The sequence below is a fragment of the Chrysemys picta genome, chromosome 7 (genome assembly GCF_011386835.1).
Source record: "Chrysemys picta bellii isolate R12L10 chromosome 7, ASM1138683v2, whole genome shotgun sequence".
In the NCBI taxonomy this organism is placed as follows: domain Eukaryota; kingdom Metazoa; phylum Chordata; order Testudines; family Emydidae; genus Chrysemys; species Chrysemys picta.
In genome coordinates this window covers 110,009,905-110,023,163 of record NC_088797.1, presented here as the reverse complement: position 1 = coordinate 110,023,163, position 13,259 = coordinate 110,009,905, and the positions used below count along the sequence as shown (strand labels likewise).

The 13,259-nt window shown below is 40.3% G+C and overlaps 1 protein-coding gene across 1 annotated transcript in view; it reads left to right on the top strand.

The window, feature by feature from the left end:
* The window catches only part of DMBT1 (deleted in malignant brain tumors 1), a 162,638-nt gene that overhangs the window by 39,617 nt on the left and 109,762 nt on the right, over nt 1-13,259 (top strand). Inside the window, 6 exon segments of the mRNA XM_065553629.1 lie at nt 894-1,066; nt 1,803-2,203; nt 4,830-5,101; nt 5,782-5,960; nt 7,528-7,716; nt 12,879-13,071. Coding sequence (XP_065409701.1) covers nt 894-1,066; nt 1,803-2,203; nt 4,830-5,101; nt 5,782-5,960; nt 7,528-7,716; nt 12,879-13,071 — 1,407 coding nt within the window.

Here is a 13,259-nt window from a genome sequence, read left to right as displayed (position 1 = left end):
GAATGGCAATATACAAAAACCTGTAAAAGAACACTTCAGCCTCCCTGGCCACACAATAGCAGATGTAAAGGTAGCCATCTTACAGCAAAAAAACTTCAGGACCAGACTCCAAAGAGAAACTGCTGAGCTCCAGTTCATTTGCAAATTTGACACCATCAGATCAGGATTAAACAAAGACTGTGAATGGCTATCCAACTACAGAAGCAGTTTCTCCTCCCTTGGTGTTCACACCTCAACTGCTAGCAGAGCACCTCACCCTCCCTGATTGAACTAACCTTGTTATCTCCATACTGATTTATACCTGCCTCTGGAGATTTCCATTACTTGCATCTGAAGAAGTGAGGTTCTTATCCACGAAAGCTTATGCTCTCAATACTTCTGTTAGTCTTAAAGGTGCCACAGGACCCTCTGTTGCTTTTTACTTTACTGTTTTTCACCTCCCCTTGTGTTTAGATCATTCTCTCCCAGAAATACTGAAAGTCTTTAGTTCATGTCCTTAATAAAGGCCCTGGTAGTATTGTCCCTAATTTTACTCAAGGAAAATTCCAAGCAACTTCAAGTGGATTTTCTCTTGACTCCAGAATTTGCTCTACTATGGTAACTGTGATTCATATGATCCTTAACACTAATGGGAGACTCTCTCTGATCACAAGGAGAGAATAATTTGCAGATTTTCTTAGTGATAGTTATCCACAGCCTAAACCATAGCCCCCCTGGTGCATAATTTGATGATTAAGACATAAGAGAAGTGAAATCATGTGATTTGTCTTATGAACACCCTCCCCTCTCCCAATATACATGCAGAGTAGATAGCAGCATATGTATTGGTTGAACATTTAATTACTACTGTATGCCTGAACGCACTAATAATATATGTTTTATCCCCCCACCAGTTCTTCTGTGCTTGCCAGAATACATGCATGCAGTTGTTAAGAGAGCCTATCTCCTCTCACAAGGCTACATTGCAGAGAATGTCAGCTTGAATGACCCTTATTGTAAACCAAAGATTACAACAAACGATATTATATTCAACATCCCATATAATGGCTGTGGCACAAGACGAGAGGTATGAAGTTGAATATTTAGCACCTGTGTAAGTAGGTCTGTGCAAACTGCAGAATTTATTTTGAAATGGGTCATGAACAGAAACCTGCTGTGGTTAACAGGAGTTACAAGTGAACCAACGACTGCAGGTTCAGATTCACTGAACACTACCATCTATTCTTCCTCTGCCTGAAGAAACTCCTCACTATTCCCCATAAGGTCAAGCTACAATATTATGGGACAGGGAGGATACGCGAACAACCTCAACCCATGTTCACAGACTTTTTTCGAGCATGAGCTGATGTTTGTGAATAATCAAAATACTTGCTATTTGCACAGGCCCCTGTTCAGCAACGTACTTACACATATCTAATTTAAAGCATTCATTTCAATAGGACTACTCATGTGCTTTAAGTTAAACACATTTAAGTACCTTACTGAATCAGGACCTTTGTGCATTTCATGTTCATGTTCAACTTTTGTATTAATGTTAACTAACTTGGCTGTATTTGGGTTCAGTGAAAATATTTTTTCACATCTCAGTGTAATCACTGTATCATACAGCCAACAATTTTGTTTAAAATGTGTTGTGACTAGAAATGACCAAAGTCTCATTTCTTTTCAAAATACTTCTAATGGAAGCAATGCTTTTAAAATGCGTGTTATTCTATGGGTTCATCAACAGTTTAGTGACATAATGGTAAGTGTGGCAAAAATGTGACTACATTAGATAATTCTGTACTTACTGTGTCAAACAGGGAAACAGCAATACTATCATGTATTCCAACTTGATCAAAGCAACCTCTTCTGGTTACATAATCAAAAGGGAAAAAGATCTTCACTTGCATGTCAACTGCAAAATGCTCCAAAACACATGGAAAGAAATCATGTATGTTGCTCAGGATGTGGCTGAAGATGTTATTGAGGTCAATGAAACGCAGTACAGCAGATATGACGTGAACATTTCATTCTACCAATCACCATCCTTCTCACAGCCAGTGTATGACTCTCCATACTACGTGAGATTGAACCAGAATTTATTCCTTCAAGCTTCAATTCACAGCTCTGACCCAAATCTGGCGTTGTTTTTGGACACATGTGTGGCATCACCTGATCCCAGTAGTGTTACATCCACGACCTATGATATTATCAGGAATGGGTAAGGACTTTCTGAGCAATGATAAACAATGGATCTGTATATGCTCTTCTGTATCTGTTTTGTTTATGGACTAATTTGAATAGGGACAATTTGAATTGATTTCAGTTCCCTATGCTACTAAACTTTTTAAAAAAACTTTTTTGGCCAATCCTGCTATGAAATGAGAAATAACAATAGAAATGATGTTTAGACCATGCAGTCATGCAAGAGTCCACTCAAGCATGTTACATAGTAACTGCTTGTGATGTAAGCAGATTTTATCCCAAACTCCATTGAGGTCAATGAATTTTCACCTGCCTACATCAAGTTTGAATTCAGCCCCAAATAGTTTGTCTATAGAATTCAACTGTGTATTTTCAAAATATTCTGATTCTTTTTTTTAATTATTCATTCTTGTTCTGTTCTTGTTTTTTGTACTATACTGGAAATGTTCTTTCAAATGACTAATTCAGTCCTTGATTCAAATGACAGAAGTTTAATGTTTGATATTCCTGCTTTCCTATATGTCACTCAAATGGCCTAGAATTGTTCATGTGGCTTGGCTTAAACCATTTCTTGTGGAAAAGTTAGATAAACGAATTATACAAAACAAATGAGATTCTTAGATCTGGCAAGAAAAAAAGGCACTGGTCTCATCCATTATGGTATTTCCTATGCTTTACCTGCCAGCATTTCAGTAGACTTCTCCATTATCACTAGATTCTACATCTTTCTGGGTATGAAAGGGCAAATTTTTCAGGAGCAGGTCCCATTGTCAATAAATGTCTGATTCATTCACTTACTGGTGAAATTCTAATGGTATATAAATAATGGGGAATAAATAATTAAATTTCAAAATAATTCATCCAGGTAGTAGAAGAGTAGCAGGATATACAAGAGTTAAGTTTTAAGGAAGCCACCTGCATGATAGTTTAAAAACTCCTTATCTATTTTATAATATAAAAATTAAATATTCAGACCAGCCCTTTTAAGAAATGATATGATAAAATCATTCAATACAGAGAAAGTCAAATACTTTAAATCTAATAATATTTATTTAAATTAAAACCCAACAGGAAATAAATTTACCATACCTAATTTCAACCATGTGTTAACTTTCTATAGGTGACACAAATATTGGCATGAATATAACAGAAAAACATATTGTACAGTATAAACAGAGATTATTATAAAAGTAGTTCAATACCTTGAGATCTTTATTATGTGAGTGAGATCATTAATATTTGTATGCAATGCGTTGACCATATGACAACTCTGCACCTTATTTTGAGATAACAGCAGTGTGTTAACAGATAAATTGAGTTCCTTTTCATGGTGGTTAAATTGAATCAGAATGCACTGGCATGGAACTTTGGCATGAGTCAATGCTGACAGGAAAGTGAAGCTTACTAGAATTTTGTTCTATGAAGCACTTGTGCAGCTGACTTACTAGAGATTGGGTTCATTGGAAACGTTCACTTTCTTGCTTCTTGCATCCAAAGCAGAAATCAGAGGAGTGGGAGTGAGTTGGATAATATGGCACAGAACGGAAGAAGGAATTTATCATCATTATTGTTCATATCTAGTAGCACCTAGAACCCAATCAGACATCAGGGCCCCATTGTGAAAGGAGCTGTATAGCCATTTAGTAAAGAGACAGAGCCTGCCCTTCAGAGTAGAGCTGGTAGAAAAAATTGTGACTACAATTTTTCCTGTTTAAACAAACAAACAACCCCTCCCCCCTCAGCTGTTCATCGAAGCTGAAGAGTTTCATGGAGATGTATCAGTTCTGACAGAAATGACATTGAGAAGGGTTTCTCAGGTGAGACTAAGAGAGAGACCTAGGCCCCAGCTGGTTAGGGTGCTTGCCTGGGCTGTAGGAGACAAAGGGTCAAGTCCCTGCTCTGCTGGGGGGACTCTGCAGAGCAGGGACTTGACCCTCCCATCTCCTGGGTAACAGCCTTGGCTAGTCTGGGTTGGCTCTCTCTCACATTTGGTTTCTCATTTTCCTTCTGCATTGGAACAAAAACAAATTTCAAAATTGTGTGTGAAATGGAATTGCTGTTTTCTGGCCAGCCTCACTTAAGAGCTTAAATCGTGGTTACATTTCCCCTTTATAATAATAAAATATATGGATATATACCTATCTCATAGAACTGGAAGGGACCCTGAAAGGTCATTGAGTCCAGCTCCTTGCCTTCATTAGCAGGACCAAGTACTAATTTTTGCCCCTGATCCCTAAGTGGCCCTCTCAAGGATTGAACTCACAACCCTGGGTTTAGCAGGCTAATGCTCAAACCACTGAACTATCTCTTCCCCCTTAACAGTAACATTTAACACCCTTTGCATCAGCTGCTCTATCGGGCTCATATGCATGACAACCTGGAGATCTAAATAAGCAGCTCTGGGCCCTTTCCATAGATTAATTGCCATGACACCTTTAGGTGACTCCTCTGCAAGTCACTGCCACTATTTTAACCTCTTTCATTTTCTTTTCTTACTACAAATACATATTTTTGTCCCTTTCCGTTGTTAATGCGGTGTTAATGTTTTTAAATCTTTGCATATAGGAAATGCTTGATGTCAGTGATTTATTTTTGTGCATACACATGAAGATTAATTGTATTTATTTGTTTGTTTATTTTAGATGTGCTAGAGATCTTACCTACGGTACATACTATTCACCCTACAGCTCCACCATACGCTTCAAATTTAATGCCTTCAAGTTTGTTAACCAATATTCATCAGTATACCTGAAGTTTAAAATGGTGGTGTGCCGGGTATATGATTATTCTTCCCGATGCTACCAGGGCTGCATACCCAGGTCCAAGCGAGATACAAGCTCTTACCAAGAAAAAGTGGATGTTGTTGTTGGGCCAATTGAGCTTTGGAAAGAAGGCACTGAGAACAGGAATGCTGGTAAATGCAAATAACCTTCTCTTGTATTTAGTATAAGGTTCTGTAAATCACTTTTCATTTCATTGCATAAAATCTTTGCATGTCAGTTTACTTCTGATTTCTAGCACTGCAGCATGCTTTTACTGGGTTATCATCAGCTCCATTAAAAACACGAGGGACTTGTTTATTGACTAATAGGATCTACATTAGTTCCTTATTTAGCACATTTCAAATCCATCATTTTAATCTGCACATCCCAAAAATGCTAATTGAATCAATTCTTCAGGAAGAAAGATGAGATGCAGTCCATCTTCTTCTTATCGCTTCATTGATTTCATTATCTGCAAACTGTTCAAGAACTGTGGTTGTCATGTCTCACCTTGAATATCTGCAGTAAAGAGAAACCTCAACCTTCCTTGAAAACTGATTCCATTCCCTAGCTCTTGTGCTAGTTATGATGTTTTCTTAATATTGAACCTAAAACATCCCTGCTGGGGGTTCAGTTCATGAAATAGTCTTTACTAATATAAAGATGGATTGATGTGTCTAGAATGTCTTGTATAAAATAGAGTGAAATTGATTTATTTCTTGACCTGATCTAGAATGTAACTTTTTAAATTCAAGTTCTCTTTGTCCTGGTATCTTTGGCAATAACTAGAACAGAGAACAAAATGTAATAAACTCTCTTTCTTAACTCACAGAGCTGGACTATTCTGAACATCAGGAAAATGTGGATTCCCGTGGTTCACTTACCACTACTGCTGGTCATTCCCAGGCTCCATTTATTGTTATGGCTGTGGTGCTTGCAGCTGTTATTTTCACTCTTGTTGGCTTTCTTTTGAAAAGTAAACTGAAGAGACCGATTCCATACGAGATAATGTGAGACGCTAAAGACACCAGCATCTGGCAGACAATGATATCTCAGGGCATTTACATAATTATTCTGTTTCTAGCCTTTGCACTCAATAACTTTTATGTGACCATTTGCGCTTCAAAGAGAAAGTATGGCAAACACTGTAATGAGGCTACGCTCTGAATTCTGGTAAATTCAGACTAGAGATGGGCCTGAGCTTAAAACCGCACATCCAAATAACATGGAAAGCTAGGAAAAGTTTGAATCCAGATCCCAATTCTGTAACCAGCTGCCATTTTCAGTAATGGACTGAACCCAAGCCCAGTATTTGACCTACCAGCTCCCTCCTCTCAATCTAGAGCCAGACTTTGCACCTCAGGATCTCTAATTAGATCTCTAATCTAGATAGTATTTTTGGTCTATCTAGTTTTGATGGTATTCTGCAGTGAGATTCAACAGAGCAACTCTTGTAATATAATGAATGTGTATGCAGGAAAAATGGTCCAGAGGTTAGAGCACTAACCTGGGGTGTGAGTTACTGTTTAACCATAAACAACTTGTGTGATCCCGGGTCAGTCACTTAATCTCTCTGGGCCTTAGTTCCCCATCTGTAAAATGGGGATAACAGCACTTCCCTATCACACAGGGGTGTTGTAAGGATAGCTACAAATAAGATCGTGAGGTGCTCAGATATTACCATGAAGGGAGATATAGAAGTACCTAAGATGGATAGTACTTTGATTTGACAACTTTATTCATAAAAAGGGCAATCTGATTTTGGTTTTTATGTTTTATGCATACCTAGTATATCTTTTATGCATACCTGGCACATTTCAGTCACTGCTGATCATCAAGATATTTGGGTGTTAGTGCAATTTTTCTCCTTCATAATCCTCCTTTCACTTCCTTTCAAAACCAATGTATCTAACACTCAAATATTCTGACATGGAAATTGTGGTGAAGAGATGGGGGTAAAATCTACATGTGGCAACACCAAATGATCCAAGGTGGTTATATAGAAGAAAGTATTTTTATTTAGTAATCAGCCATGCCTGGAAAAGAAATACAGAAAACATACATCCAATTACATATGGAATTGCTAAAACACCCTGTTTCAGATTATCTTGAATGTTGCTCTTTAAGATTTAATTTCTCTTTGAGACAAATGTAATAGATTGTGCTAATTTGTAAAATGGGATGATTTCCAGTCTAAATGAATTTCATATGTAAACTTAGCAATTTACAATCAGAAATGGAAGTGTTTACAAAGCAATATTTCTACTGGTGTGCTTGCAAATAAAATGTTTATGCATCTGAGTTCTGAACTAATGCTTTGTGATATGAACAATATGATCTGTCATAAAGAAACTTTGCCAAACATCAATTTGTGCTTTTGTTTCCAAAACAGGGATGGTAAAATCAGTAAGTACATTTAAACAGGCTTTGATAAGGAAATGAGATATTTCTGCTTTTATCCAGTATAAAAAATGGTGGAGAATCGGGGTTTAAGAAGTCAGCTATTTGAATGGGATGGGTCACTGATGTTTGATTCAGACATTTTCTCTCTCCAAATTTTTCTGTTTTTCTAAAACAGAAACTAAATGTCAAGATTGCAGTGGGGAACAGCTGGGACTGCAAAGCAGCCAATTGCAACTCCCTGATCCTGAGGCTCACCCTATGCCAGCAGACGATGGTCCCTAAAGAGCCATCCCTGGGTCAAGGATCACTGGAGCATAGTGGTGCTCTGGCTGTGCCCACTGCCACCCTCTCAATGTCACCAAAGGTAGGGGTTGCAAGGACAGTAGCATAGCAGTTGGTTATACCAGCTCTGTTCAGCAGCTGGGGACTAAACCCACACCAAAAGAATCATCAACTGGGGAGATGCAGCAGCTTTGCGGTGGGGAGATTCTGACTCATTATTTTTTTAAAGTTACTTTTCTGTAGAGAAGTTGGCCTGAAAACATATACTGTGTAGGTGGATTCTAGATGTCCCATGTATTTGCAATTCTTGATGTGGGTCCAAGCGCATGTTCCTGCCTTTACTTCCATTGACGCTGATGAGCCATATGTATATTTTATTGGAGAAAGACCAATACATGTCAGTATGTAATCACTATATCCTACAGCTAGTGTATTTTTAGTGTTAAAAAGGACTGAATGGAATATGGTCCTTAATATCTGGCCAATTAGTATATTTTAAAACATTTCTGATGACTCCATGAACTCCAAAGGTTTCGCTGATGCAGTGTTTGAAATTTCTTACCCCACTCCTGAATTAACTGGTTTGAACTTCCCTTATCATGAAGAGCAGTTCATAGTGCTGGGGAAAGTGTTCTGAGAAAATTTGGTATGAGATGGACTGTGTGTTATTGGTACTGGTGGGAGAAGAGACCACATAATCTGTGTGGAGTAGGTAAGATTAATAGAAATAGAATGGGAAAAGACTGAGGCCCAGTCAGTGATTCTCACACTGCTCTACACAGCTTTTGTTGGCAGTCGATGTAGATCTGGCTAGTCATATGGTGCTGGCTATTTTCCTTGTTTCTAGCTAATATCAGGACTTTTTCATGTGAGCAATTACTTTAGTTGCCAAGGAAGTTATGTATTGATAGATGGGGAGGGAGGTGGTTCTGCATCATAGCAAATGGGAAAGGAAGTGGTTCAGTAGATACAGTCTTCATGATGAAAAGGTTTGAGAACCCCAGGGCTAAAGAAAGGAGGATAATAGTACTTCCCTACTTCACAGGGTGGGTATAAATACACTGAAGATTGTGAGCTGCTCATGTATTGCCCTAATGGGATTCATCTAAGTACCTGTAGCAGGGCAGGCTCCGCTCCTGTCCTGTGATCCATACAGTCTTGTGTGCCTCTTCCTTGTTAACATCTCTGTGTGATTTATTAGTATTGCCACCGTCACAGTCCTCTGCAGCAGCTCTGTCTACAATGTTCTTCAGATGTCAGCCTTTTCTCAAAGGAGAGATTTCACCTTCCTGAGCAGGGCCGGCTCTAACTTTTTTGCTACCCCAAGCAAAAAAAATAAAAAAGTGCCACCCCGCCGAACCAAAAAGGGCCCCCCACACCCCCCGAGCGCTGCCTCAGCAAACCAAGATTGGCCGCCCCTTACAAGGTGCTGCCCCAAGCACATGCTTGGTTGGCTGGTGCCTGGAGCCGGCCCTGTTCCTGAGATTCCTTTCTCTGGCCAGGAAAGGTGAATGAGGCTTGCATCTTTAAAAACACAGGACTTTTCTAAAAGCTGCAAGCAGGAACATTCTTTCCTGACCGGTGCATTCCCTTCAGTGATGTTGAAATGCCAATAGTGATTCTGGGGAATGCAGCCTATCCCTTGATTTCCTGGCTCATAAAGCCGTACACTGGACACTTGGACAGCATCAAAGAAAAATTGAACGACCAGCTCAGCCGGAGTTTGATGACAGTTGAATGTGATTTTGGTAGATTAAAAGGTCACTGGGAATATTTACTAACTAGTTTGAATCTCAGGAAGGCGAACGTCCCAAATGTTAAATCTGTGAGGTGAAGGGGGAAAGGCTACCGGCAGGATGAGGGGGAGAGGTGGACCAAATATCTGCTGAACTCGAACAGCCAGACATAAGGGCGATTAGAATAGCCAGCCATGGAGCTATACAGCTGAGGGAGACCTTAAAAGCATGTTAACAGTCAGCCAGAGTAGTATTGTGTGATGCTTTTATGGACTGGTAGTGTGCCTGAGTGTATGGAGCTTACACTATGGAGTGTATGGGGGGGGGGGAGGTAGAAACATTTAAGCAGCAATGTAAGAAGGTAACCCATACTTTAATAAACATTTATGATTATGTGTTAAAAACATACATGTTACAGTGTTTCATTCTTGTTACAAACGTGTAGTGCATTGTGGTGATTCTGTTGGTGGTGTTATGGTTTTCCTGGTTTTCCCCTGACACGGGGTGATAATGGTAAGGGTTCATACCATGCTGCCATCTGTTACATTGGGGGGGTATAGGGAGCAGCAACCATGAAATGCTGCTGACAAGTGGCAACGTCAATAGGCATCGCCACTGAGAAGCAGCGTCATCCAGAGGCATTATCGCTGAAATGCCTCCGAAAATCGGTGACATTTCGGCGGCGACGCCTCTGGATGCTGCTGCTTCTTGGCCACATTTTGGTGGATGCTCATCCGCTGGCCAGTACGCGGGCACACTTAGACGCCTCGGTGGGCGCCATGGTGCCCGCGGGCACTGCATTGGGGACCCCTGTCATAAGTCATGTGTTCTAGCCCCCTAATCATTTTTGTTGCCCTCCGCTGGACTCTTTCCAATTTTTCCACATCCTTCTTGTAGAGTGGGGCCCAAAACTGGACACAGTACTCCAGATGAGGCCTCACCAATGTTGAATAGAGGGGAATGATCACGTCCTTCGATCTGCTGGCAATACCCCTACTTATACAGCCCCAAATGCTGTTAGCTTTCTTGGCAACTTCTTATGGTAATGTTCCATTTTGGGTCTGCAGTCTTCATCCCACCTCTTTTGTACCCCATGCAAGTCTGCTGACTGGGCGGGGGGCAGCAAAGGGGGCAATTGCAGTAGTAGCGGCCAGGAGCCCCAGGCCCTTTTAAATTGCCCAGGTGGGCTGCAGGACTCCTAGGCATGTGAAAGCCCTGTCTGTGCCAGAAGAGTGCACCCAGCAGTGCAGCCAGCAGATCGCAGGGGCCCATTGACTCTTCTGCCCTGGGGCCCAGAATTCCTGTTGGTGGGCCTGACCCCATGGGAGGGGTAAGGGGTGAGGTTGTGCTACAATCAGGGATAGGCATTTCTTTGGTCTTTTAGTGATTTATACCTTCACCCAAAACCCCCTTTGCTCCTCCCACCTCTTTGCTTGACTTTGCCTTCAGAGAAGAGCCAGGCAGCCTTCCACTGTATGCTCATATATTATAAATTTTTTTTCCATAAATGGAGCTATCCCATCTCCTAGAACTGGAAAGGACCTTGAAAGGTCATTGAATCCAGCCCCCTGCCTTCACTAGCAGGACCACATACTGATTTTGCCCCAGATCCCCAAGTGGCCCCCTCAAGGATTGAACTCACAACCCTTGGTTTAGCAGGCCAATGCTCAAACCACTGAGCTATCCCTCCCACCTGCAACATTTTAACTGTTCTGATCTGTTCCCATTATACTAACAAACCCATCTGGCTAGGCAGAAGCAGCACACCCAGTATCTTTGTTCACTCATGTTAGTATAAGAGTATCAAAAGGTCAAACCCAAAATTCTATCTCAGGCTGACAAACAAGCCTATATACTAACAGTGTTTTACTGTCTTTGTAGAGGCTGCGAACTTAATACTTTCTCTGTGAGGGTCCAGAGAGAGGGACTGATCCCTGCAGTAGGATGATTTTGGGTTGAATTTGGGTTGGAAGATACTAAGTTCAGCCTATGAAGATTAACCAAGTTGGGCAAAGCCAGTGCAAGGCTAGTGGGCTGTTAGCAGGTTGCTGGGGTCAGAGCTCTGGATCAAAGCTGCACAGCCACAAGACATCCATGATTACAAGGCAAACAGTGACCGAACCTGTTACTGGCCTGGGAGAACCCCCAAATGTCACAAGTCAATAAGACACTAATAAAATATTGAATAAACTACTACCAAATATTTGTATGTGATGCTGTGATTCAATCATATTCCTGAATTATGTACTGCAGACAACTGATTGACCCTTCAAACACCATGAAAAATTCCTTCCTGGGGAATGGCCACCCCACCACTTCAGTCTCAAAGATTTTCCCCCTTTTATTCCACCAGTAGTAGCTGGGAAGAATAAAGCATCCGGATCCACTCTAGAGGTAACTTTTGATTCATACACGAGTCAAACTTATGTGGGATAATTTATGCCAAAAGTTCTCCTTCAAGAAGTATAAAATGCTATTGTTTAAATATTATCTTCCGGCAGAGACCACAAGGTTATAAAAATAAAATTAAATGCAAGTAGTATACAGCTCGATAGCATTCATCACCATGCAATTTTGACAGGTCTGTATGCCCCATTTAGGGCTTATGTCCCACTTTCCCACCCTGTTTCCGTTGGCGCCAAATTTTGGTGCCGTCGGCCATTTTGAAAAAAAATTGTGTGTGTGTGTGTGTATTTGAATAGGGGATGTGTTGTGTGTGTTTGTGCTTGGGTACATGGAGAGAAAAAGGTTGAAAGGAGAGAGTGAGAGACTGTTAAGATGAAAAAAGAAAGTTATTATGGCCAATATTATTAGGCCTGTTGTAGTAAAAGCCATTTACCACTGTTTGAAAAAACAACTTTTGGAAAACTGTGCAGCTTGCACGGTAAATGAGCCCGACCCTTTTAGTCACCCTTGTATCTTTTGGGGTCGCTCAGAAGTATTTCATCAGATTAAACGTATTTCTTCTAAACCGAATGTGGCCCAACTTCTATATATAATTATAGCCGAAGGCTACAAACTGAAAAAGCTTAACATAACCACTGAAACTATAACCGAAGTTGTTAAAATTATTAGGGAGGTTGCAGAGACATCTGATCTGGTGGCCTTGCTGGTAGATTTGTCAAATGAGGTGGCAGCCAATATTGGTCGATCGGTGTGAAGCAGGGTTCGTAAAATAGATTATAAAACTTTTTACAGATGTATTGTAAAATAAATTTAAAAAAGTTTGTATAACCGTTTTCTATATTCCTTTGCTTATGCATTAAATAAATGTGTATAGTTGTACTATATATTACTTTGCTGCTGCATTAAAAGCTTGTATTTTTTTTAAAAAAAGTAAGATGTGTATAGACGCTTCTGTATTAAACAAAAACAAAAGCAAAAATGGGTTCTTGTGTATACGTGTGTTTTCAAGCAAGACGGGTTAGACATGGTGAGGTTGCTAAAGAAAATTTATTACTCTCCCAGAGAAGTTGGGAGTTTTGGGGGTTTAACACCCTTATTTCAGGCCGCTAAAAGACACCGTAAAACTTTAAGCAGAAAGCAGGTTGCCACTTGGCTTGCGGATCAAGAGGTTTACACTTTACATAAACCAGCAAGGCTTAAATTTAAAAGAAATAAAACGGTTGTGTCTGATGTGAACGCGCAATGGCAGGTAGATTTGGTTGACATGGCCTCCTATTCTAACCACAACGACGGTCGTAAATATATTTTAACGGTGATAAATATTTTGTCTAAATACCCTTGGGCGGTAACCCTAAAGAATAAGACCGGGGAAGAGGTGGCAAAGGCGTTTAAAGCTAGTTTTACACAAGGCCGCGTGCCTCAAAAATAACAAACAGACCAAGGAAAAGAGTTTTTAAACAAAGCTTTAAAGACTTTGTTTAAG